This window comes from Rhizophagus irregularis, chromosome 17, assembly GCF_026210795.1.
Source record: "Rhizophagus irregularis chromosome 17, complete sequence".
Lineage (NCBI taxonomy): Eukaryota > Fungi > Glomeromycota > Glomeromycetes > Glomerales > Glomeraceae > Rhizophagus > Rhizophagus irregularis.
This window is the reverse complement of record NC_089445.1, coordinates 2,657,049-2,683,287: the sequence shown is the minus strand read 5'-3', so window position 1 is coordinate 2,683,287 and position 26,239 is coordinate 2,657,049. Positions and strand designations below refer to the sequence as shown.

At 28.8% G+C, this 26,239-nt stretch overlaps 8 protein-coding genes across 9 annotated transcripts; 4 read left to right on the top strand and 4 right to left on the bottom strand.

The window, feature by feature from the left end:
• Window positions 1-975: 975 nt before the first annotated feature.
• On the bottom strand, window positions 976-3,456 carry OCT59_009314 (uncharacterized protein; the record flags this gene model as incomplete). Its single annotated transcript, XM_025323571.2, has 6 exons — window positions 976-1,010; window positions 1,083-1,154; window positions 1,230-1,274; window positions 1,392-1,436; window positions 1,541-2,381; window positions 2,449-3,456. 6 exons carry the CDS (start codon window positions 3,454-3,456, stop codon window positions 976-978), a joined length of 2,046 nt encoding a protein of 681 aa, XP_025173686.2.
• A 3,279-nt stretch (window positions 3,457-6,735) lies between these two features.
• On the top strand, window positions 6,736-7,357 carry OCT59_009313 (uncharacterized protein). The gene is made up of 3 exons (XM_025319498.2): window positions 6,736-6,861; window positions 6,941-6,986; window positions 7,124-7,357. The coding sequence occupies exons 2-3, from the start codon at window positions 6,945-6,947 to the stop codon at window positions 7,259-7,261; spliced, it is 180 nt and encodes a 59-aa protein (XP_025173687.1). The 5' UTR covers window positions 6,736-6,861; window positions 6,941-6,944; the 3' UTR covers window positions 7,262-7,357.
• A 3,000-nt stretch (window positions 7,358-10,357) lies between these two features.
• Window positions 10,358-12,894, bottom strand: OCT59_009312 (uncharacterized protein; the record flags this gene model as incomplete). Its single annotated transcript, XM_025319499.2, has 8 exons — window positions 12,771-12,894; window positions 12,655-12,704; window positions 12,515-12,594; window positions 12,264-12,441; window positions 11,012-12,202; window positions 10,778-10,926; window positions 10,520-10,701; window positions 10,358-10,391 (listed from the first exon to the last, which is right to left on the bottom strand). Exons 1-8 carry the CDS (start codon window positions 12,776-12,778, stop codon window positions 10,358-10,360), a joined length of 1,872 nt encoding a protein of 623 aa, XP_025173688.2. The 5' UTR covers window positions 12,779-12,894.
• Window positions 12,895-13,496: 602 nt separating this feature from the next.
• On the top strand, window positions 13,497-15,099 carry OCT59_009311 (uncharacterized protein; the record flags this gene model as incomplete). Its single annotated transcript, XM_066133458.1, has 5 exons — window positions 13,497-13,504; window positions 13,579-13,682; window positions 13,752-13,831; window positions 13,911-14,088; window positions 14,165-15,099. 5 exons carry the CDS (start codon window positions 13,497-13,499, stop codon window positions 15,097-15,099), a joined length of 1,305 nt encoding a protein of 434 aa, XP_065999895.1.
• Window positions 15,100-15,194: 95 nt separating this feature from the next.
• OCT59_009310 (uncharacterized protein) lies at window positions 15,195-15,894 on the top strand (the record flags this gene model as incomplete). Its single annotated transcript, XM_066133457.1, has 3 exons — window positions 15,195-15,348; window positions 15,429-15,577; window positions 15,655-15,894. 3 exons carry the CDS (start codon window positions 15,195-15,197, stop codon window positions 15,892-15,894), a joined length of 543 nt encoding a protein of 180 aa, XP_065999894.1.
• Window positions 15,895-17,673: 1,779 nt separating this feature from the next.
• On the bottom strand, window positions 17,674-19,437 carry OCT59_009309 (uncharacterized protein). 2 transcript variants are annotated; one of them, XM_025319501.2, is made up of 5 exons: window positions 19,359-19,437; window positions 19,234-19,283; window positions 19,089-19,168; window positions 18,838-19,015; window positions 17,674-18,762 (listed from the first exon to the last, which is right to left on the bottom strand). In XM_025319501.2, the coding sequence occupies exons 1-5, from the start codon at window positions 19,364-19,366 to the stop codon at window positions 17,777-17,779; spliced, it is 1,302 nt and encodes a 433-aa protein (XP_025173690.2). In that variant the 5' UTR covers window positions 19,367-19,437; the 3' UTR covers window positions 17,674-17,776. The 2 variants fall into 2 exon arrangements, with proteins under 2 accessions (XP_025173690.2, XP_065999893.1); XM_066133456.1 differs by having other exon boundaries at window positions 19,089-19,283.
• A 1,255-nt stretch (window positions 19,438-20,692) lies between these two features.
• OCT59_009308 (uncharacterized protein) lies at window positions 20,693-23,233 on the top strand. Its single transcript, XM_066133455.1, has 7 exons — window positions 20,693-20,723; window positions 20,796-20,893; window positions 20,969-21,048; window positions 21,128-21,305; window positions 21,382-22,557; window positions 22,640-22,788; window positions 22,865-23,233. The coding sequence occupies exons 1-7, from the start codon at window positions 20,716-20,718 to the stop codon at window positions 23,117-23,119; spliced, it is 1,944 nt and encodes a 647-aa protein (XP_065999892.1). The 5' UTR covers window positions 20,693-20,715; the 3' UTR covers window positions 23,120-23,233.
• Window positions 23,234-25,798: 2,565 nt separating this feature from the next.
• OCT59_009307 (uncharacterized protein) lies at window positions 25,799-26,239 on the bottom strand (the record flags this gene model as incomplete). Its single annotated transcript, XM_025311229.1, has 1 exon — window positions 25,799-26,239. The coding sequence occupies one exon, from the start codon at window positions 26,237-26,239 to the stop codon at window positions 25,799-25,801; it is 441 nt and encodes a 146-aa protein (XP_025173693.1).

Here is a 26,239-nt window from a genome sequence, read left to right as displayed (position 1 = left end):
ATTCACTCAATTTGGTTGACAAGTGAGGTTGGATGTCAATTAGTCAATAAAATCGCCATGTACTGTAATTTGTAAATTGTAGTACAACTTCAGGTAAATTGTTAACCCGGTTAACCAGTCGGGTCTTAAACCGATTATAGCCGAACTTTTGGTTGAGAGTAATGTTGGTCAGCACTATAATTTTAGCCTACATTATATTCATATGACAAAGAAAAAAAAAATGTATTTTAAACATATTTTTTAAAGTATAAAAAGTAATTTATTATTATTCGTTTAACGAAATTTACAATGTATGGAAGATTCTGAATTCTTTAAGCGATAGACCTAACTCGTAATGCTGGCCGGCATTATCGTTAAAGCGGGTTAAGCGGTTCAATTTAGGCTAAAGCAACACCGACTTAAGTTGAGAAAATACAAATTTTCCGTGATACTGAGAATTATAAAATCATGTTACTAAGAATTTATTTTACTCAAGAATGAAATCCAAAATTTTGTTTTTTTTATCGATTGATTATCGATCACACAATTATCGCTTCTTACTAGCGTTTAATAGTTCGTGGTTTTTTTAAGCATTCAGTATTTATTATACAAGCAATCATAATTGTGTGCTTTTTTTTTGATATCCATAACTAAGTTATTTAACGACCTTGCTTACAGCAGTTACAATATAACAAAACCATTTTGCCCGCTTTTAAATATTGTGTAGTTATGTAAAAAAAAAGAACTTATAGACCCCTTTCTTAATTACCAAATAATTAGTCATTTTTTTGGGCATATACTGAGATCATGTCATTTATATGACTTTATAAGTTAGCGTCGATTAATATTTATTTTGCGGAGAGTACATTTAATATTAATAGTCATAATATTTATTAATCATAAAGATGTAAATATAAAAATTAAAAATTAAATCAGATAGTGAATTTAGTAGCAGTATTAAACTTCTATTAACTTTGAAATTTATGTTTGAAGAAATTAAATATCAAAATTAAGTTCCTTAGAAGTATAACCTATATGTATATAATAAATAAAATAATTAGTTTATCAAAATATATGATTTATAATACTAATTATTTACTTACTATTATTAATGTTAGGTTTATTAGAATTTATATTATCGTTAATATCAAATTTAAGTTCTTTTGATAAGTAATCTAAAAGAAAAAAACCATAAATCTTAAATGGATTATAAAAAGTTAAAAAATCATAAAGAATATTATATTACATACCATCGCGTTTATCTTCACATAATTTAAATTTTTTAACACTATTATCTAAAATAACATTTTATTTTCAAAAAAAAAATAATAAAATTAATTGTTTGTTCTAACAAAGTTATCAAATTGATATTTTGATAAAAATTAGTTATAAAGAAAGAGAGTTTATAATACCTTCATTATCATTTTCAATCAGATTATTGTTAAATTTTCTTTTGCCTTTAAGAAAAAATGAATGAAAATTTTAATAATAGTTAATGATTGTTCTTCTTAAATCTGTAAATTCGGTAGAACAAACAAATACGAATAAAATAAATACTTACCAAGTTCTTGGATAGTACTTTGGATTTTTAAGCTTTTTGTAAGTTTTACAGATTTTATCATTGTACTTAAAGGTCTACTTTTATATATAGCACCTGGATTATTTGTTATAGGCCCGATATCCGGTGAATTTATAATTTTAGTTTGATTGTAACGTTCCTTCCCATAATACAATTTACTAGTAACATAACAAAATTTCATCCAAATATCATCGGCAGTTGGTCTTTTATTTGGATCGGAATGCCAACAATTTTGCATTAATTCAATATAACCTTCAGGTGCATTTGTGACAATTGGAGGACGAAGACCATCACATATTTCAATAATAAGATCTGTATCATGACTTTTATCCCAAAATGGCCTTCTACCTGTCATTAATTCCCACATAATCATACCAAAACTATATATATCTGAAGCTTTAGTATATTTTTGTCCTTGAAAAACCTCTGGAGCAACATAAGGAATGATTCCATAAACCTCATCATCTGATGATTCAATTGCAGATTTACTTATTCCAAAATCACCCGTTATTGCAGCAGATGTACCTTTTGATTCTTTACTAAAAATATTTCCACTGTGGTAATCTTGATGGATAATATTTGAATTGTGTAAATCTCTAAGACCATTACCCATGTAAAGCAACTTTTTTAATTTAATTTCCCAGCTAATATTAAAAAAATCATTTGAAATATAATGGTTTAGACTTCCTGATTTATAATAATTTGTAATTATTATAAAATTTTGGGTAATTGGATTTTGGGTGATTCCCAAATATCGATTAATATAACTGTGCTTATCACTAGAGGTTGTTCCTTTTATGATGAAATTATAAAATATTTTAAGCTAAAATAAAAAGTTTGTTAGTTAAGTCAATTATTTAGTATTTGTAAATAGCATAAAGATACCATACCTCATTTAACTCTTTAGGATCAATGTTATTAGAATTATTAAGTTCCTTAAGAGCAACTATCATTTCACCAAGGCGTTCAAATTCTTGCTTTTCTTCATCCCATTTATTATCAGACATTGGACCATCAATCCAAGTAGCTTTATAAATTTTACTGAATCCCCCTTCAGCAACAAATTCTATATCCTTAAATCTATCATAAGGAACAAATTCTAATTTCGCTCTTGAGTCACAATTACTTAATGTGCTTTTTATAAAATCATCAATAACTTTATTTCCACTCAGTTTGCCTGTTTTTGCTTTATAACATAGATGACAAATTTGATGAATTTCATTCACAAGTTTTCTTTTTTTCTTGCATCCTTTACATCTCTTAGCTTTTAGTTTAAGCGTGCCCCGTGTTGGATAACTTAAGGATGTTGATTCCTGAACTTGTACCTTTTTGCAAACTGGGCTCAAATCCCATGTGTTATCTAATAAATTAATTGGGGTACGACTCAAAGATGTGTTATTCGATAAGTCAATTTGTGAATGATTTAGAGATGTGTCAATTGTTGAATGACTCAAGGATATATTATTCGGTGAGTCATAATTCGTAGATGTATTATTTGATAAATCAATTGGTAGATAACTCAAAGATGCATAATTTGATGATTCAATTGATGAATAACTTAAAGATGGGTCATTTGATAAGTCAATTGGTGGGTAACTCAAGGATGTATAATTTGATGATTCGATCGATGAATAACTTAAAGATGGGTCATTTGATAAATCGATTGGTGGATAGCTTAAGGATGTATAATTTGATAAGTCAATTGATGAATAACTTAAAGATGGGTCATTTGATAAATCGATTGGTGGATAGCTTAAGGATGTATAATTTGATAAGTCAATTGATGAATAACTTAAAGATGGGTCATTTGATAAATCGATTGGTGGGTAAGTATAATTCGATAAGTCAATTAGTGGATGACTTAAAGGTGTGTTATTTGAGTTAATTGATTGATCCATAATTTTTAAAAATGATTCTAAAAAAAACCACCCGTCCACACTTATTATATATTTGTAGACTGCTTGTAGTACAGTAGATCACATGGAGGATTCCAGGAGTCAGGGATTATTTGTACAACATTTACAATTAAGTACTTTTTAACTTTTGTCCTTTTAAAGAACTGATCAGCAAATAAATCCATATTTTTGACCGGATTTATTAAAATAAAAGGATTGAAGTTCTGTAAGAACATTCTCAATAGTAAAGTTTGCATGAAAGTTCTATTGTAATATTCGCCATAGAATAACTTTCTGTTTCACATGTTTGAAATTCGAATCTAAATTCTTAGTGGAAAAGAAGCAACATTTCTTCTAGAAGTTTTTAGCATCATAAAGCAAAACAATTGATATTTTATTGAATTTTTAATTTTTTTCATAAATTTATTTATTTATTTATTTTAATGTGAAGAGAAGTTACGTAGTCTAGTACATAAAAAAAAGAAAAGCTAAAGCTTAATCTAAAAGCCTATAACTAAAAATTAGACTTTAAACGGCATGCACCAGGTAAACCCTGCACACCCACCTCTTCGAACAGGTAATCCGAAGCGGTCTGTGAACAGAAGACAATGCCGCTGCCACGAACCAATCTATATGATAAAAATTATTTTATAATTATTCACCCGATCACGTGAAAATTTGAAATTTTTGACGACACCCTTTTTCGTGGGCGCGATTTTTTTAACGCGGATGTGACAAATAGGCATCAGACAAAGCTGAGATACTCTTGCGCCAGTCACATGTACGGATGACAAGTAAATCAGAGTATCAAAATTCAAACACTATTCCACAATTATATAAAATCCATTATGGTTATTATATTATCGATCAAGGTGAAGCTTGCTCAAGTTGCGATATCGTGCCATTTGATTATCTGTTATTTCTTTTACCATCCATAACTTTTGTTTTTTTTTTAAAAAAAAATGTAACTTTCAAAACATGATGGAAATATTCATCCAAAGAATGGATAAAACAAATTCAATTGTATTTTAAAAGAAAATGATATTCTTAAAATTGCGAAAATGATGATTGATCCCATTATAACTAAATAAATAATAATAAATCATAGGAGAATAATTATTTTTTAATTTTAAAAAATCATGTAAAAGAAAATTACAATTATCAAATTTTATTATAAAATATTGAAGAGTAAAAAAAAAAATATTACCTATTAATTTAATTAATTAATTTATATATAGTGGGTGAGTATAACAATGAATGATTTTGTAAAAATATTATGTTAAACCTTTTCTGGTTCAAATTTCCGAATAAACTACATTTTTGATAATGAACTGTCCCTAAAGATCTCGCATGGCAAAACTGGAGCTGAACAAAATTATGAGGTTTCGGTTTAAAATTTGTATATTCGTTGTTGTCTGATTATTAATTCTCATCATTAAAAAGGTTAGTCACGATTTGACAATTTAATTTATCAAATCAATTGTTTTTGGAGAAATTTTTCGGCTATTTTTTTTTTAATAAAGAAGGAACTAAAGTTTTAAGAAGGAATTATATTCGTATAGAACTTATTTCTTTTTAAAATTTTGTATTTTTGTTCAGAAAATAGATTTCCAAATATACCTTTTTTATAATACTGATATTTTTTGATGCATGTCATCTTCAAATGTAATACAAAAATCATTCACGAATAATTGATAAACTGTAATGTACGAAAGTGATAACATTGGTAAATATAAAAATATACTGTACAATGACTGATGAGTTATGATTGTGTACAGTACGGTTTAGCTGACCGTACAGTACATCTAATTATTAATTCACTGTAAGAGTCTAATTAGTAGTTCGTTCAATAAACGTTCTTTATTGTAATTGATGACGAACATACTGAAATAAATTGTTAAATGAGACTTGCTATATATTACATTATATTAATAAATAATAAATTAAATGATAATAAATTACGTAAAACATAAAATCGTATAGAAAAATCTTAGATGATCATTATTTTTTCAGGGTTGATATCTTTAATTGTCCATTTTAGCTTGAATAAAATAGTAATGATACGTAAAGTTCAAAATTCGTAGAAAGAAATATGTCTAATTTGAAACTGAATTCAAGATTCATTTTTAAATCATGATTGATCTGATTCATACCATTGTATACAAAGAATTTTATAAAACCACTACATGATCATTTAAAGTAGAAATTTGAATACGTACTGTATAAATTTCAAATATCATAATACTTGAGGAATGATGCGTGTTGAGATTTGAGAGAAACCATAAACAGTTAGAAAGTTTTAAATCTAAAGTAAAAACTTGGAAGTTTACATGTAGCAATTACGTACCAATCGTACCGTACATTGTCATTAATTAGCAAGATTCTGGTTCACATAATACGTGCTGGTTGATTCTATTTTAATTCAAAAAATTTTTGACGAAAATGTCTCGTTTTAATTCAAGTCCAAGCTTTAATCCTCAACATATATTATTAATTCTTACCATTTCGACTTGAAAATATATTCCAAAGCCCCATGAGTTACATTTTTCATTTTTCTTTCGGCATGTGATAAATTATTATAAAATAACCCATAATATATCACCAAGTATCAATACGCAAGGTGATTGATTTTATTTGTATAATTGTATTAAATATTTCCACGTTATTATTTCCGGTTTTGAATGCGGCTTTGTTAATTGTTAAGGCTTAGTGTTTAAGGATTTTTGTGTATAGACGTACTGAAATTTAACTATCTTTGAAAGATTAAAATTTCTATTGAATTTCTTACTCATAATCTTTTAATTATCTGAAACTTTTTCTAATGTTATGATTATTGTTCCTCAAGATTAATTTTTAAATAGAGTTTTTTTTACTATATCAGTCGCCTCATTGTATATAAAAATATACATATATATATTGATGATAAACTAATTAACAACATAAAAATAAGGCCAATATTGTCATATTAAATATATTCCTCGTGTTTGCAGGGTATAAAAGAAAGTTAATAGACCTCAAATAGATTATACTATATTGCTCGTATAAACTCGAAGACTGATTAATCTGGTTGTTTTTAAGGATCATAAAAAATTGCGAATGGCTTAGTTTTATGCAACTGGCGGTGGCCAACGTGGTCAAAAAGGCTGAGATTTAAAGCGTATTAGTAAGCCACGTATAGTCGTATACAAATAATGTAAAGCCAAATAAATGTGGCTTGTCAAGTACATCGCCACAATATTCGTTGAAAATTTATAATTACTTGATGTTAATTTATATAAGAATAAATTGAAATATAACATCTAAAAACTTTTTAAAAAATAATTGAAAAAATGAAGTTCAAAGCTTTCTTTACAATTTTAGTGTTCATCACCATTTCTGCCCTAATGGTTGCAATACCACAACGTGGAAGTTAGTAGTTAAATAATATTTATTATTTTGTTTAATTTTTCTTTTCTTTAAAAAAACTAAGTTATAATTTTTTAATAAGCTATATGTACTATATGGGGTATTTGCTAAAATTAAAACTTGTCAAAGTATTTTTTTTTCTTATACAGTATGTTTTTTTGTTTTATTTTGTTTTGAAATAATAACACTAACGCTAGTTTTTTCTCGTTGCTTTTATTATTTCATGGTCATTATTTTTGTGGAACTTTCTTCATTATTTTCGCAGTATTTTTCTTCACTAACTTTCGCGATACTTTTTTCATTATTTTCGTATATTATTTTCCCGATATTTTCTTGTGACTTCATTTTTTGCAGTACTTTCTTTATCAGTATTTTCGCAGTGTTCCTTATTATTGAATTGTAATTTTGCTAATATTAATATTACTTTTATGATTCTTTTATATAACAATAAATAAAGATTTTGATACTTTGAAGTTGTTTGTATCTCCGTAAATTATAAATTTGTAATTATTTAAGTAACGTTAAAAAATTTGTAATAAATAAATAATTAGCCAATCAGTTATATTTCAATTACATGATATGGTACACAAAAAAAAAGGATTTCTATATATCGGATATAGAATCAGGAATTGCATGCGCATATTATAAAAAAAAAAACCTCGAATTTCTTCGACATATTATTTATCATTCCTTAAGTTTACAAAGATGAATTGGAGTAAATAAAATAAAAAATTTACAATAATAGAACTTTACAAACTATTATTACATCAATTGGATCAATTGGTCAGATTCTATTATTTTTGGATAAATTTTTGTACGAATGAGATCAAATTTTATTTCTCTAAAAAGAGTAACCATTGATGTTAATATTTATATCCGTCTTTAATTAATAGCGATCAAATTTAATGTAAGTATGTAATAACAATTAGGATTTTTTTTTTGATTTGAGAGTCAGAGTGCGAGTCAAAAGTTCGCCGGACATTAAGAAGTACTGGCAGGAATCACGAGTTTTTACACCAGCGCTTTTAATCACGTGGTCAGAATCAATCATTATTTGATTAGAACGCGAGTCCACGTCCTACATTTTAATAAAAATCAAAAATAACCAAAATCAAACTTTTAAAAAAAATCATCATTAACGTTACTTCTTTCTCAAGTTACTTACTAAACTTACAATAAGTATATGCAAGGAAGCTTTGGATGTCAAAAGTGCTTATAATATGAAGTTGACTTACTATACAACAAAAAAAATACAAACTCTACGTCACGTAATCCTATCTCTTTAATATTTCAATTCAAGTAACCCGATCCATTAAACAACGCATCATAGAATAATTTGAGAACAAGCAATTGATGACCGTTCATATTGATTGGGTACTTGATACGTGACATAATGAATTATGAAATAAATTAGTTACGCCCTTTTGCTATTTTCAGTTAAAGGTAAATAATGATAGGAAAACATATCATATTTATAACCCATTAATGGAAATTTCACGTTATTCAACAGTATGTACTAAATTGAACTTCCATTTCCTAAACAGTTTTATCAAGGTATAAATCCACATTTTGTTTGAATTTATGTATACACCGATGCCATTCGGTATATAGTACGTCATACATACTTGTTATTCCATGGATATTAATGAATAACTAAAATATTCACCAATGCCTTGAGACCCCGAAGGGCGGTGTATATAGAGATTTTATTAGATATCCATGAAATAACAGGTATTTTATTTCATTTCGATTAAAGCTCTCTAGTGCAGGGATTATAATTTTTATAATAGTTAGTAGTTACAGTTACTCATTTTTTATACAATTACGGTAACTGCGTTCAATTTCACCGAATGTTTTTTGCCACAACCCCTGTTGGTGCATTTATTTGGAAAATTCAATAGACTGTTCGTAAGACATGTCTGTATTTATTTATTTATATTAAATATTGAGATCCTATATGTGAAATGTTTTTTTTTAATTTTTAAGATAAAATCAAAAAAATTTTTTTATCTTCTATTTATCTATTTTTTATGATTTGATTATATAAATAATTGCTAAAAAAAGATTGTATTTGAAATTGAGATATCTGTTATACTTGCTTTTAGCTTAATAATATTATTAACCAATATTTTTTTTTGTAATTTTATTATTAATAAAGGTACAATATAATATGAAAGAATTTATAAATAATAAAGTCATTTTTCCTTTTTTTAAATTTTTTATGGATTTTTTGATAAAAATTTTGGATATAAAGATAAATAAATAAATAATAAATTACGAAAAGAGGAAAGAGGAAAGGTAAATCAAAAATAGAAAGTTTATTCCTTTTTTATTTTTATAAATTTTCTTTTTGATTTTTCCTTTTTTTAAAAAAAGAGAAAAAGTAGATCAAAAATGGAACTTTTTAATTTTATATATATATATATTTTTTTTTTCTTTGATTTTTCTTCAACGAAAAAAAAATGTTTTTTACGAAAAGAGAAAAAAGTAAATCAAAAATGGTAAGTTATTTCCTTTTCAATCAAAAAAAAAAAATCTAAAAAAAACGTTAGCTTTGCTATACTAAACGACTAAACGTACAGTATATATTAAATTATCCGAGACTTTTTCATCCAAATTGGATTTATGGTTAAATTAAATGCACAATCTAATCCGAACTAATCTATAAAAATGCTTAAAATATGATTGTCAAATTAACAGATTATCTAATGCATTCCAGGATATGATGGCACAAAAAAATTTGACATGTGTGGTTAACTTTATGACCATTGTTTCCTATAAATAGAACCTGAACCATATCGGATTAACGGATGTCAAAATCCTTTATAGCCTCATAATTAAAAATCATAAACAAAAAAAAAAGAAAAATCACATAAAAGTCAAACTAGCACGTTTAAAACTTCATTGAAATCATCCAAGAATATATAATTCACTAAACTTAATTCTTTATCGTGGGAAAAATAAAATTCATGCATATGAAGATTTGATCAAAATACTCATAAAATAAGTTACGTCTGAATATAAAAAAAAATTCATTTTTATCAAAATGAGCTAATTGAGTAATAAATTTTATGAAATATTATAATTTATAAACTTTCTTTTTGATTTTTTTAATAATATTTAGAACTTTTGATGGTGGAGAAGATTAGCAAATAATATACTTGATTTCATGAAATAAATTATTCCAAAAATCTTACGATGAATGGCTTACTTTACTTTGAGAGAATACCGACAGATAAATATGTGTTTTTCTAAGACAGAAGAAATCTCATCCTAACTAATATCTTAACTACCGTAATTTTTTTATCTAAATCAAATTATGTGTTGTACAAATTGAAGATGTGGTCCTGGAATAATTTTTATAAATTTTCATATCATGACACCGAAGAACATAAAGTAGAATTGAGATATTAAAATTGATGTTCGGATTACATAGTAAATGATATAATAATAGTTATATACTGATATGTAAATGAAATTACGATAAATATTTCTTTATTTATCTTCTAACATATATATAGGCTATCGAAGCACTGATTAATGTTAAAAAAATGTAAAAAACAAAATAATTATTATTATAAATAAAATTACAATTGGATAATTGCTAATTTTCGATGCATTACGCCAATCATGATAGGCGATCTCCAGAATTTTTACGTACGGATGAAGGTCTTTCTGGCGATGGTTAGAGGGAAATACTTTTGTCCACAAACGAATTGGTGCAAATACTAGATCCATCAAAGTTTGTGATTGTGGACAATCATCATAACATGAACACAAGACGTTATTGGCAATCACGGTGCCAGCACGTGTGTAGAAACTGATGTAACCGGTGTCTCCTTCCTAATTTTGAAATATAAACTGAAATTAAGAACACAAAAGACGCATTAAACATAAGAGATCAGTGGAACAATCATACAGTTATCAAATTATCGACTACAACAGGAACAAGCTCATTTGTTTCGTTCAAAACTAAGATTTTTGTTACACCAGGTACCACATCTTTAGCATACAAAATCGACAGATCCTCGTGGAAAATGCAATGCGATGGTGTTGTGCGAATTTGGCCTTGTTAAAAATCGTAATATTATCATTAAGTTGTAATTTAAAAATAAAAAAAAAATTTAATTTAAAGTAATGGAATATAAAATACCTTTTTGTCCATCTGATCTTGTGAATTCAATCTTCGTCATTGATAGAGAATGATCAAAATGGCCAAGGTGAGAAATCAGATAAACTTCAGAAAATTCCTTCTCCCCATTTTTAACATTACTGCAAATGCAATCGCCAACTTGAAGTTTCGCCATTTCTATGAATTTACCACTAGAAAGTTGCACCTTTGTATCAAGAGAAAAACATCCATCATGATGATGATGTCTCCTCTCCTCTTCGCGTCTCCTCTCCTCTTGGAGTCTTCGTTGTCTCTCCTGTTCTCTTTGTAATTCTTCCATCATTCTCACACGTTCTCGTTCTGCTTCTTCACGTTGCCTTCTATACATTTCTTGAAGTCTTTGTTGCTCTTGTTTTTCTCGTTCCCTCCTTAAATTCTCTTCCCGTTCTCGTTGTTTTTTTAGTTCCTCTTCTCTTGCTCGTTGTCTTCTTAATTCTTCTTCTTTCTCTCGTTGTCTTTTTAATTCCCATTCTCGCTCTCGTTGTCTTCTCAATTCCTCTTCTCGTTCTTTCTCTTGTCGCATTTGCTCAAGCTTTCGTCTATATCGTTCTTCTTCTTCTTGTTGTTGTTTCTTCCTTAAATTTTCTTCTTGTATCTTTCTTTCTCTTTCCTCTTGTTTCATTTTCTCAACCATTTGCCTATGCTTTTCTTCAGCTTCTTGTTGTTGTTTCCTCTTTAAATTTTCTTCATACTCTTGTTTTGCCTTTCGCTCTCGTTCTATTTGCTCAACCTTACGTTTGTGGGCCTCTTCGGCTTCTTTTCTTGCAATCTCTTTTAATTTCTCTTCGTGTTCCTGTTTTTTTCTTTCTTCCTCTTCTTCTTTTTGACGACGAGCTTCCTCTTGTTCTTGTAGAGACTCTTCAAGTTGTTCAGTGGTATAAACTCCCCGCATACTGCTAATGAATGCCTTTATTTCACCTAATCGTGCCTGATGAGTTGGATCATCTGGTGGAAAATAATCAGAGTTTGGAGAGATACCCCAACGATTTTCTATATCCTCAATAAAGGAACAAACAGGTTTATTCCACGCTTTTCGCATTATATCTCTATCATAAATCTGTGCTTTGGTTGCATGAGAAAATATAGCAATTATATAATTCGTTGCGCCTTCTCCAAAAAAGTTTCTTATTCCTTCCAAAACACCTCTTTGTTCAGCACTAAACCGTTTTGCTTCTATTAAACCATTCAAATTAATTACGAGTATAAATTATAAATTCCAATAATTATTACAAACCAAAAACAAAAAGGATAGCCTTGATCCCATATTTGCATTTCTTAATGGTTTTAGCGATTTCTTCAAGTATCTTGTCCGTGACTAGCTGAGTATCAAAAATCCCAGGTGTATCGATAATATTATACGTTATACCATCGATTGAAATTATAGCTGTGGAACATTCTTGCGTGACAGACTCCTATAAATTTATCAATTACCTTCTTAAAATAATGAGATAAATTTCAAATGAATATGAAATATAAACCACTTGCCATATCCGCTGAAACTTGGAAATGCCCATCATCGTGTGGTTGCTTAAGGAGCATGTTACCCAGAGTACTTTTTCCCGCTCCTAAAATTTTCATAATTAAGAGTGAAGGAGGAAAAAAAAAATATTAACCAAACATTATACCTGTTTTTCCTACTAACAAAATAACCGGATAGGAAACATCGTTAATGGTTCTAAATGTTGAAAAAAAGTATTAAAAGAAAATTTTTTTATCGATTTATTTCATAAATATACTTAACTGGCTCATATTGATATCAAGAAAATACTTTTTTTTCTTTGAAACTCATTGAAAGAGTATCCAAGATGTTACCTATTTAAAGAACGATGAAAAAAATTTATGAAATTTATTGGTTGAATATTAAATATCTGTATAATTATGATCACAAAACAGATATGACTCATTGCATAGTAATGGCAAACGTTTGTACTTCCAATAACATAAAAATTTGGTTAGAAGCATGGATTTATTAGAAAATTATGCTTCCAATCTTTCCAATCTTTCCAAAGGTGCTTCCAATAGTGCTTCCAATATTCCAAGAGCACATCACTGCTATAGACAGATTGGATCAATAGTGAAAGTTTCCTTATCAATAAAAATCGAACCCAATTTTTACCATATCGGATTAGTGGATTACAAAATCTTTTTCGATAATCATAGCTAAAAATCATTTTAAACTTAAAAAAAGAAAAGAAAAATCATAAAAGTCAACCTAGCACGTTTAAAACCTTATCGATTAATCTTCCAATAATATATCATTCACTAAACTTTGTTCCTTATCTAAAAACATTTAATTTTTATTTTTGATTCTTATTATTCCAATATTGGAGATTATGATATGATCTGCATCATTTTTTCGTTATTCTCTTTTTAAAATAAAATTCATACATATAAGATTTGATCAGATGGATTTATAAATAGGCTACGTCTGAATATTGTGGAAAAAAAAAAAAAATTTTCTATCAAAATGAGCCAGTTTAGTAATAAATATTATAAAATAATTATTTTTATTATAAACTTTCTTTTTAAATTTTTTTAATAATATTTAGAACTTTTGATAATGGGGAAGAACAAAGCAACATCAGATTTACTGAAGGTGTTCGAATGGATGTTGGCAATCCGGTTATTCTCTTAGTAGGAAAAACAGGAAAGTGTTCTGATTAATTCTTTCTTTTTTTTGCGCTTTATTCTTTTCCATATTAATTAAATGGTTAACTAATAGGTGCGGGAAAAAGTACTCTGGGTAACTTGCTGCTTACGCAACCGCATGATGAAGGACCTTTCTACGTTTCAGCGGATATGGTAGGTGTATATGGTTTACATTCATTTTGAAATACATTTTATTATTTTGAAATTCAGGAAGAAAAACATAACGAAATAGGAATCTGTCACGCAAGTATGTGGTACAGCAGCTATGTCAATCGATGGTATTAAGTATAACATCGTCGATACACCCGGAATCTTCGACACTCAAAAAGTTACAGATGATGTGCTTAAAGAAATCGCCAATGCCGTCAAGAAATGTGCTTATGGAGTTAAAGCTATCCTCTTTGTTTTTGGTTTGTAATGGCATTATAAGATATATCTTGTACCTTAAATTTGCATTTCGAATTAAACTTTATCATTGGTTCACAGAAGCAAGACGGTTTACTGATGAACAGAAAAATGTTTTGGAGGGAATAAGGAGATTTCTTGGAGAAGAAGCAATCAATTACATAATTGCTGTATTTTCCCATGCAACTAAAACGCAGATTCGGGATAGAAACGTTATGCGACAAGCTTGGAATTCTCCTGTTCGTTCATTTATTCAGGACATAGATAATCGTTGGGGTATCGCTCCGAACTCTGATTATTTTCCACCAGACGATCCAGTTCATAAAGCACGATTAGGGGAGATCATGGCATTCATTAGTGGTATGAGAGGTGTTTATACTACTGATCAACTTGAAAAGTCTAGGAAAGAACAAGAAGAAATTCGACGTCAAGGAGAAGAGGAGGAAAAAAAGATAAAGCAGGAATACGAAGAGAAACTAAAAGAAACTGCAAAAAAAGAGTCTGAAAAAGCCTACAACCAGAAGATTGAAGATCTTAGAAAGGAATTTAGGGCGAAGCAAGAGGAAGAAGAGAAATTAAGGAGAAAAGAAAAAGAAGATGCCGATGAACAGTTTAGAAAATCGATTGAGTCGATTCAAACAGAGAATAGAATGCAACGGGAACAAGATGAAGATTTAAGAAGAAAAGAGCGAGAAGCAGCCGAAGAACGACATATGAAGTCACTTGAAATGATGCGACAGGATCACAAAGAGCAGCAGGAAAGAGCTGAAACAATGCTAAATCAAAGGATTCAAGAAGAAGAACGAAGACGTGAGCGAGATGAGGAAGCTAGACGAGAAGAGCGAAAACAAGCTGAAGAAGACTATAGAAGTAGAATTGAGGAAGTAGAAAAGAACCTTAAAAATCGAGAAAATAATGAAACTACAAGATTAATGAAGGAATTACAAGATCGTGAAAAAAAAGCAAATTTAGACTTTGCGAAACAAATTGAAGATTTGAAAAAAAGAACGCGTTAAGTCAACAAGAAATTGAAGAACTCAAAAAAAAAAAAAGAACAGATTGTTTTTCTCTTGATACAAAGGTACAACTTGAAAGTGGTAAATTCGTAGAGATGGCAGAACTTCAAGTTGGCGATCGCATTTGCAGTAATGTCAGAAATGGAGAGTTGGAATTTTCTGAAGTTTACTTGATTTCTCACCTTGGTCATTATGATCAATTTCTAACAATGATTAAAATTGAATTCACAAGTTCAGATGGACGAAAAGGTATTCTATATTTCGTTACTGTGAATTAAATTTTTAAATTTCTTTTACAACTTAATGGCAATACTATATTTTTTGATTAGGCCAAATTCGTACAACGTCTACACATTGCATTTTCCGCGAGGATCTATCAGTCTTATATGCTCAAGATGCAATACCTGGGGAGACAAAGATTTTAGTTTTGAACGAAACAAATGAACTTATTCCTGTTGTTGTCGATAATTTGATAATTGTATGATTGTTTCATTAGTCTTTTTTGTTTCGATGCAACTTTCATGTTTTCAATTTCAATTTACCTTTCAAAATTAGGAAAAAGACACCGGATACATCAGTTTCTTTACACGTGCTGGCACCGTGATTGCCAACAATGTCTTATGTTCATGTTATGATGATTGTCCACAATCACAAGCTTTGATGGATCTAGTATTTGCACCAATTCGTTTGTGGACTAAAGTATTTCCCTCTAACCATCGCCAGGAAGAACTTCACCCATACGCGAAAACTCTGGAATACATCTATTTTAATTGGTTCAATGGTAAACTGCTATGAATAAATATATTTTAAAAAGACGTGTAATTTCTTTGTCTTGTTAATTCTTTTTTCTAAAATATCAATAAAATAAATATTTTACAACTTAATCGGGATAATTATGTATTTACAGTAATATTCCATGATAGATCACATTTTTTTCCCCCGTTTTTTTTAATGGACACTTTATCCTACAATAATATTTAGTAAAAAAACCACTTATGCCAATAATGATCCATATATTTAAGGGTATCAAAAAGTCTATTAATATATTTAATTAAGTATACAATAAAATTTAAATTTTGCGAATTAAAAAAGGTTTATTATAACGATTATTTCCTTTTGTGTAAATTACAATTATACTAAAAACCAAAATTCTACTTATAAAACAACTAATAAAACGTTCTAAATTAAGTTTTCTTTAAAAATAAAAGAAAAAAAGAAATGTTGAAAAAGATTAATATTTAATAATAAGAAAAATTAAAAACAACTAATATTACACAAAAGTTAAAGTGCTAAGAACTCCACAAACGAAATGCTTCTAAAGAAAAAATATAATACTCTCAAGAGTCCCTAGAAAAGAGAGAAAGGTATTTTAAAATTTTTTCAAAGAAAAAAAGTATTTTAAAATAATAGTCCAAAAAAAAGTAAAAAAGAAGTGAGAGAAAAGAAAATACAGTTATGCGAGATTTCAAAAAAGGAAATTCTGTACAGATCCTTTCATTCCCGGCCAGATTTTGTGACGTAATATAATGAATAATTTTATTGTATTTTCATTTTAATAAAAAATCCATATTTAGATTACCCCGAATAAATAATTTGAATTATGTTATGTGATATCCTTGCGGTCGTATTTACTTTTTTTTAATCCATCAGAATAGTTAAATTTTAATTAACCGGAAATGTATTAGTTTAAAGATTGGTTATTGTATTACCACGACTAACCATTTTTATAATAATAATTTTTTTTTTTATTTTTATTTGATTTTTTTTAGGGGATTTTTTTTAAATTGTTCTTTTTTTGGTTTGGGTCAAGACTATAATCAGATTAGAACTATGTTGGTGAGATCTTTTTTGTGAGAATTTTTTTGATTTAGTGAGAACTTTTTTTGTTTATTGAGATTGTTTTTTTCAATATTATTTCTGACTAATAAATTTGAGTTGACGAATTTTTTTTTAGTGAGATTGCTTTTAATTATATAGATACATAACAATATTAATAATTTTATAATTAAATCTAAAGTAAATTTTTTCTGACGTTTCCGCATAAATAATTTGAATTGTGTAACTTGAAATCCTATGCCATATAATAGTAAATATATTATATCCAGAAATTTTTCAATCATAAAAATTTTATTATTTATATTGTTATTTTTGATTACATTTTTAAGATGTATTGACGAACCGTTTACGTAGTTAAACAGTATAGTTTAAGATGTGTTCATTTAAAAATTGTTCAATAGTTGACAAGACTTACGTATTTATGATTAATACTAATACTATATATACAGCATTCGGATGTTTTAGTAGTATACTATAAATAAAATTCTAAATAATATATATTCGTTTTGATTGCTTTAAAACAGTGCTTGGATTTGACTGCGCCCAAGCCAATTTGTTTGGAGTTAACCGATCGGCTAAATCCAATGACCAAAATTGACGGCCGAAGTTAAATGGGAATTGGCTGTTGCCAAGTTGACCCGCCAAACATAATGTTGATCGAATGACCAAATATCAATTTTTCATACTTGGTTCATTGGCAATTAGCACGACAAAAAAATTATTTTAATAAAATTATTTCACACAATTTAGTGATTTTATTAATGGAGAAAGCGATTTTACTGAAGATATTTCAGATTAATTGTAACTTTGTAATTTTCAAATAAATAAATAAATATAAATTTTAAAATATACGACATTCATTTCTCCTCTCCTCTTGGCGTCTCATCTCCTCTTGGAGTCTTTGTTGTCTCTCCTGTTCTCTTTGTAATTCTTCCATCATTCTCATACGTTCTCGTTCTGCTTCTTCAAGTTGTCTTCTATACATTTCTTGAAGTCTTTGTTGTTCTTGTCTTTCTCGTTCCCTCTTTAAATTCTCTTCTCGTTCTCGCTGTTTTTTTAACTCTTCTCTTTCTCGTTGTCTTCTTAATTCTTCTTCTTTCTCTTGTTGTCTTCTTAATTCCCATTCTCGTTCTTGTTGTCTTATCAATTCCTCTTCTCGTTCTTGCTCTTGTCGCATTTGCTCAAGCTTTCGTCTATATCGTTCTTCAGTTTCTTCTTGTTGTTTCTTCCTTAAATTTTCTTCTTGTATCTGTCTTTCTCTTTCCTCTTGTTTCATTTTCTCAACCATTTGCCTATGCTTTTCTTCAGCTTCTTCTTGTCGTTTTCTCTTTAAATTTTCTTCATACTCTTGTTTTGCCTTTTGTTCTCGTTCCATTTGCTCAACCTTACGTTTGTGGGTCTCTTCGGCTTCTTTTCTTGCAATATCTTTTAATTTCTCTTCGTGTTCTTGTTTGTTTCTTTCTTCCTCTTCTTCTTTTTGACGACGAGCCTTCTCTTGTTCTTGTAGAGACTTTTCAAGTTGTTCAGCGGTATAAACACCTCTCATACTACTAATGAATGTCATAATCTCTCTTAATCGTGCCTGATGAATATAATCATCTGGTGGAAAATAATCAGAGTTTGGAGAGATACCCCAACGATTCTTTATATCCTCAATAAATGAAAGAACAGGAGCATTCCAAGCTTTTTGCATAACGTTTCTATCCCGAATCTGCGCTTTAGTTGCATGGGAAAATACAGCAATGATATAATCTATTGCTCCTTCTCCAAAAAAATTTCTTATCCCTTCTAAAACACTTCTTTGTTCAGCACTAAACCGTTTTGCTTCTATTAAATCATTCAAAGTTATTTTGAAAACAAAAAAAGTACAGATTATAAATTCTAATAATTATTATTACAAACCAAGAACAAAAAGGATAGCTTTGATCCCGTAATTGCATTTCTTAACAGTTTTAGCGATTTCTTCAAATATCTTGTCCGTAACTAATTGAGTATCAAAAATCCCAGGTGTATCGATAATATTATACGTTATACCATCGATTGAAATTATAGCTGTGGAACATTCTTGCGTGACAGACTCCTATAAATTTATCATTACCCTTCTTAAAATAATGAGATAAATTTCAAATGAATATGAAATATAAACCACTTGCCATATCCGCTGAAACTTGGAAAGGACCATCATCGTGTGGTTGCTTAAGAAGCAAGTTACCCAGAGTACTTTTTCCCGCGCCTAAAAATTTTCATAATTAAGAGTGAAGGAGAAAAGGAAAAAAAAATATTAACCAAACATTATACCTGTTTTTCCTACTAACAAAATAGCCGGATAGGAAACATCGTCAGTGATACTAAATGTTAAAAGAAATCGAAAAAAGTGTTAAAGGAAAATTTTGATATTAATTTATTTCATAAATATACTTAACTGGCTCATATTGATATCAAGAAAATACTTTTTTTTCTTTGAAAGAGTATCCAAGATGTTACCTATTTAAAAAAAATTTTATGGAATTTATTTGGAACATAATGGTCAAATATTCTAGTAGATAAATATCTGTATCACGAAGTATTCCCAAATTGTAGATCTTATACAAAACTGGTGTTGTCGATCGGTGAAGTTTACCTTATCAATAACTTTATGTCATCAGATTATTAGGTTACTCCAAAAATCGAACCCATTTTTGCCATATCGGATTAGTGGATGACAAAATCTTTTTCGTTAATCATAGTTAAAAATCATCTATAAAATCATAAAAGTCAAACTAGCACGTTTTCTCATTTTATCGTGTGAAAATAAAATTCATACATGTGAAGATTTGATCAAAATATAGGGTATTGTTCTTTTCTATCAAAATAAACCAGTTGAGTAATAAATATTATAAAATAATTATTTTTATTACAAACTTCCTTTTTAATTTCTTTAAGAAATTTTCTTTATTTCAAAGTTAATCTTACAAACAAAAAATCTGATCACATGACTTAGAAATATCAATTAATCCAAGGATAAAATACAAGATAAAATCAAATATCAAATCCGGGATAAAATATAGATCAAATTCAGGATGAAATATAGATCAAATCTGGGATAAAGTGTGGATTAATCCAGGGTTGATAATGGAATGTGATGTAATTTTTGGTAATTAATCCGGGATAAAATGTGGACAGATCCGTAGGAAATCTGAGATGAAATATGGACTAAACTATTTTCACCACAGGGTTTGATCTAGGGTTTAATCTCAGACTTTTGAGCTTCATACAAAACTACCTATAGACGGAGTGTTCCATTGTCGATCGGATTGATGGGTGAAATTTTCCGTATCAATAACTTATGACCATTGTTTCCTCTAATAATGTTCATCAGGTTATCAGGTTACTTCAAAAAATCGAACCCATTTTTACCATATCGGATTAGTTGATGACAAAATCATTTTCGATAATCCTAGTTAAAAATTATCTTGAACTTTAATTTTTTAAAGAAGAAAAATCATGAAAGTCAAACTAGCAAGTTTAAAACCTTATCGATTATTTATTTTTAATCTTCTAATAATATATCTTTGTTCCTTATCTAAAAACATTGTATTTTTGGTTCTTATTATTTCCAATATTGGAAATTATGGTATGATCTGCATCTTTGCTCTCATCATTTTTTCGTTATTCTCATTTTTTATCGCAAAAATCACATGGGAAAAAATAAAATTCATACATATGAAAATACTCAGATGGAATTATAAATAGGCTACGTCTGAATATTGTGAAAATAAAAAAAAAATAGTTTCTATCAAAATGAGCCAGTTGAGTAAAAATATATAAAATAATTATTTTTATTATAAACCTTCTTTGTAATTTTTTTTAATAATATTTAGAACTTTTGATAATGGGGAAGAACAAGGCAACATCGGATTTACTGAAGGTGTTCGAATGGATGTTGGCAATCCGGTTATTCTCTTAGTAGGAAAAACAGGCAAGTGTCCTGATTAATTCTTTCTTTTTTTTGCGCTTTATTCTTTTCCATATTAATTAAATGGTTAACTAATAGGTGCGGGAAAAAGTACTCTGGGTAACTTGCTGCTTACGCAACCGCATGATGAAGGACCTTTCTACGTTTCAGCGGATATGGTAGGTGTATATGGTTTACATTCATTTTGAAATACATTTTATTATTTTGAAATTCAGGAAGAAAAACATAACGAAATAGGAATCTGTCACGCAAGTATGTGGTACAGCAGCTATGTCAATCGATGGTGTCAAATATAACATCGTCGATACACCCGGAATCTTTGACACTCAAAAAGTTACAGATGATGTGCTTAAAGAAATCGCTAATGCCGTCAAGAAATGTGCTTATGGAGTTAAAGCTATCCTCTTTGTTTTTGGTTTGTAATGGCATTATAAGATATATTTTGTACCTTAAATTTGCATTTCGAATTAAACTTTATCATTGGTTCACAGAAGCAAAACGGTTTACTGATGAACAGAAAAATGTTTTGGATGGAATAAGGAGATTTCTTGGAGAAGAAGCAACCAATTACATAATTGCTGTATTTTCCCATGCAACTAAAGCGCAGATTCAGGATAGAGCCATTATGCGAAAAGCATGGAATCAACCTGTTCGTTCATTTATTCAGGACATAGATAATCGTTGGGGTATCGCTCCGAACTCTGATTATTTTCCACCAGACGATCCAGTTCATAAAGCACGATTAGGGGAGATCATGGCATTCATTAGTGGTATGAGAGGTGTTTATACTACTGATCAACTTGAAAAGTCTAGGAAAGAACAAGAAGAAATTCGACGTCAAAGAGAAGAGGAGGAAAAAAGGATAAAGCAGGAATACGAAGAGAAACTAAAAGAAACTGCAAAAAAAGAGTCTGAAGAAGCCTACAAACAGAAGATTGAAGATCTTAGACAGGAATTTAGGGCGAAACAAGAAGAAGAAGAGAAATTAAGGAGAAAAGAAAGAGAAGAAGCCGAAGAACGGTTTAAAAAAACGATTGAGTCGATTCAAACAGAGAATAGAATGCAACGGCAACAAGATGAAAATTTAAGAAGAGCAGAGCGAGAAGCAGCCGAAGAACGATATATGAAGTCAATTGAAATGATGCGACAGGAGCACAAAGAGCAGCAGGAAAGAGCTGAAACAATGTTTAATAATAAGATTCAAGAAGAAGAACGAAGACGTGATCGAGATGAGAAAGATAGACGAGAAGAGCGAAAACAAGCTGAAGAAACCTATAGAAGTAGAATTGAGGAAGCAGAAAAGAACCTTAAAAATCGAGAAAATAATGAAACTATGAGATTAATGAAGGAAATGCAAGATCGTGAAAAAAAAGCAAATTTAGAATATGCGAAACAAATTGAAGATTTGAGAAAAAAGAACGCGTTAAGTCAACAAGAACTTGAAAAAGCCAAAAAAAAAGGTTGCTTTTCTCTTGATACCAAGGTGCAACTTGCAAATGGTAAATTTATAGAAATGGAAAAACTTCAAGTTGGCGATCGCATTTGCAGTAATGTCAGAAATGGAGAGTTGGAAATTTCTGAAGTTTACCTAATTGCTCACCTTGGCCATTTTGATCATTCTCTATCAATGACGAATATTGAATTCACAAGATCAGATGGACAAAAAGGTATTTTATATTCCATCACTTTGAATTTAAACATTTAAATTTCTTAATTAAAACTTAATGGCAATGTTGCGCTTTTCATTAGGCCAAATTCGCACAACACCCACGCATTGCATTTTTCGCGAAGATCTATCAATCTTATATGCTCAAGACGTAGTGCCTGGTGTGACAAAGATCTTACTTTTGGACGAAACAAATGAACTTACTCCTGTTGTTGTCGATAATTTGATAACTGTATGATTGTTTCATTAGTATTTTTTGTTCCAATTCATCTTTCATGTATTCAATTTCATTTTACCTTTTAAATTAGGATGAAGACACCGGATACATTAGTTTCTATACACGTGCTGGTACTGTTATTGCCAACAATGTTTTGTGTTCATGTTACGATGATTGCCCACAATCGCAAACTTTGATGGATTTAGTATTTGCACCAATTCGTTTGTGGACTAAAGTATTTCCCTCTAACCATCGGCAGGAAGAACTTCATCCATACGCGAAAACTCTGGAACACATCTATTTTAATTGGCTCATCAATGGTAAGAGGTTATTGGGTCTTTCGTAGATAGCTATGAATAAATATATTTCAAAAGACATTTGTAATTTCTTTGTCTTGTTAATTCTTTTTCTAAAATATCAATAAAGTAAATATTTTGCAACTTAATCATGTTAATTATATAATCATATAGTATTCTGTAATTTCGATAATGCAATGTACGATAGATCACATTTTTTTTCCCAAGTTTTTTTTTTTAATAAACACTTTATCCTACAATGATATTATTAAGTAAAAAAACCACTTATGCCAATAATAATTCATATATTTAAGGGTATCCTTAACCACCCTGGATGTAGATTATTATCCTATACCCCCTTTTTCTTGGTTCAAGATATGGCTCAGCTAGCCACATTTATCTTAGAAAAATATTATGTATTTAACACTGTAATTCAACTAAGTATACAATAAAATTTAAATTTTGCGAATTAAAAAAGACTTTAAAAGGTTTATTATTTTATTTCTTTTTTGTGTAAATTACAATTTGTACCAAAAACCAAAATTCTACTGTTATAAAACAACTAATAAAACGTTCTAAAATCAAGTTTTCTTTAAAAATAAAAGAAAAAAAAAGAAATGTTGAAAAAGATTAATATTTAATAATAAGTTAAAAAAATAAAAACAACTAATATTACACAAAAGTTAAAGTGCTAAAACCAAAAAGAACTCCCAAACGAAATGCTTCTAAAGAAAAGAAATGGTCAAATAAAAAGAAGTGTTTAAAAAGAAGAAAAATTAAAAAAAATTAGTACTTGATAAGTAAAAGTATTTAATACCATGTAAAGCTTACCATGTTTAAACAAAAATAATGCTCCAAAGCGAGGACCCGAAAAATACTGAAATAAATAAAAGGAGAGAATACGTAGAATAGGAAAAAATAATCATGTAAATGTTGGCCAGAATTAAATTTCTTGTTTTAGTAACTGACTGACACTATCATAATTCCGGCCCTGAAAAAATGCGTACACTCGTACAGCCAATAGTAAATTTTATTATTTTTTTTGGTTGGACCTTACCTATTTTAATATTTTCTGGGTCCTCCAAAGCGTCCCTAGAAAAGAGAGAAAGGTATTTAAAATTTTTTCTAAGGAAAAAAGTATTTTAAAATAATTAGTCCAAAAAAAGTAAAAAAGAAGTGAGAGAAAAGAAAATATTAAATTAAAGAAAGATTAGGAGGAAATATATTACACAGTTATTCAAGATTTCAAAAAAGGAAATTCTGTACAGATCCTTTAATTCTGGCCGGATTTTGTGATGTAATATAAATGAATAATTGATTAATTGTTATTGTATTTTCATTAACCCTCATATCAAATAATTCGATTTATCCCATCGGTATTATGTATATACCGATGGATTTTTTTGTTACTTATTCCACTGGGTTGTAATAAGTGTTAATGATAATAAAATATTCATTTACAATGCAAATTATACATTTTTTGTAATAAAATACGCGTTTAATACATTTTTTTAAAATTTTTTTATGCTTCAAGTTATTTAATAATGAATATGAAAATGCACATCTTTAACTGTATCAGGAATAATTATTTTCGAAAATTCTGATTGTGCTTCACATTTTCTCTTTCTTTGTGTAATATTACAAATATCGGTATCAGTATCCTTTAATATTTGTCGTTTTTTAGCTAATTTAAAAATGTTAAAATTAAATATGGGATCAAAATACATAAACAAATAAATTTTTATTAACCACCTTTATTATCTGTTTGTATCAAATCACAATCTTCATCAGAATTTTTACCAGAATTTACCTCACTTGAACTTGAATTATGCTCAATTTCGCCTAAATCCTCTCTATCATGTGAATTTCCTTGTTCTTTGTTTGGTTAATAATCAATATTTTACCTATTATTTATTTATTGGAATTATCAGAGAACCCATTACCTGAAAATTCTGAATCACTGTCATCATTATCATTTAAATTTTCCCACGAATTCCCTGGAAAATATTCAAATTCTTCTACTTCAATATCTTCAAAGTCTAATGGTATCAAACTAACAACATTTTTAATTTTTCTTGCTTCGTCTATGCTTTTATAAGTTCTTACTCCTTCCCGTGATCTGTGGCCAGAAAATTCCATAATTTCATCTTCTGGAATATCTCCATCTTTTAGCATTTGTATTGCCGTTCTACGACAACTGTGATTAACAATTTTCCGACCATCAGATAATTCAATACCTGTTAGGGTAGCAATTTGATGCAACATTTGTCCTAACTTATTTTGTCCCATTCTCTTTTTTTATACCACATTCCTTTACTAAGATCTAAAATAAAATAAATATTTTCTTAATATTGTTATTATCAATAAAAATGTTGGTACATTTATTTACCTGCTTTTGATCTTGTAGTTTCTAAAAAAAATGATGGACATGCATCTGAAGGTCGCATTGATTTATATTTCAATATATCAAATATGGGCCGATAGTTATTTCCTTCAAAATCTGGTGGAATTGGAATTTTACGTGATGTAGATTTACCATACTTATTTCTATTTCTTACACCTCTTTGATTATTTTTTTCAATGAACATTTCCAAGTTTAATCCACCATCTTTTCTTCGTGTTAATTGCCGATCTTCAATTTTGTAAGCATCCCCACCTCGTAAACCACATAATAAAGAAATCCAAAAAAACACTCTTCTTATTAAGGACTCATTATCCTCACCATTCATTTATAAATGATCCAATATTTGTTGAATTTCTTGTCTAGTTAATGAATCTGCTTGTGAAGTTTCTCCTAATCCTTGAAGTTGAAGCTGTTTCATTTTACCATCTAAGGTTTTAATCGCTAAAGGAAAGGAATATTGATCCCAGATTTTGCATGGTTTAATAACTGACTCTTCCTTTAAATACCTTGCTAATGATGCATAACAATTATATACAGACTCTGCTTTATAGTTTTCGCCATTTTGTTTTTTAAGCCATGTAATGAACTTGCATAAAAATCCTTCAAGTTCCGTATGAGTGTCATATTGATCAATTTTTTTAATTATATTGGCTTCATGATTAAATCTATCAACTACACGAAGCCATTTTGCAGTACATTTGTCTGTATTTTTTACTCTTGAAAGTTGTTGAATTTGATATATTTCTTCATTTGTGGGAATAGACAT

Excerpts from the sequence above, each read along its gene's own strand:
- OCT59_009313 (XM_025319498.2), top strand. The coding sequence starts at position 6,945 with ATGTACTATATGGGGTATTTGCTAAAATTAAAACTTGTCAAA. Across the intron at positions 6,987-7,123 it reads TAAAATTAAAACTTGTCAAA|TATTTTTCTTCACTAACTTT; the intron begins GTATTTTTTTTT and ends TTATTTTCGCAG.
- OCT59_009309 (XM_025319501.2), bottom strand. Across the intron at positions 19,169-19,233 it reads TTTGTTAGTAGGAAAAACAG|GCGCGGGAAAAAGTACTCTG; the intron begins GTATAATGTTTG and ends GAAAATTTTTAG. Across the intron at positions 19,016-19,088 it reads TCCAAGTTTCAGCGGATATG|GAGTCTGTCACGCAAGAATG; the intron begins GCAAGTGGTTTA and ends ATAAATTTATAG.
- OCT59_009308 (XM_066133455.1), top strand. Across the intron at positions 21,306-21,381 it reads AGCTATCCTCTTTGTTTTTG|AAGCAAAACGGTTTACTGAT; the intron begins GTTTGTAATGGC and ends ATTGGTTCACAG. Across the intron at positions 22,558-22,639 it reads AAGATCAGATGGACAAAAAG|GCCAAATTCGCACAACACCC; the intron begins GTATTTTATATT and ends GCTTTTCATTAG.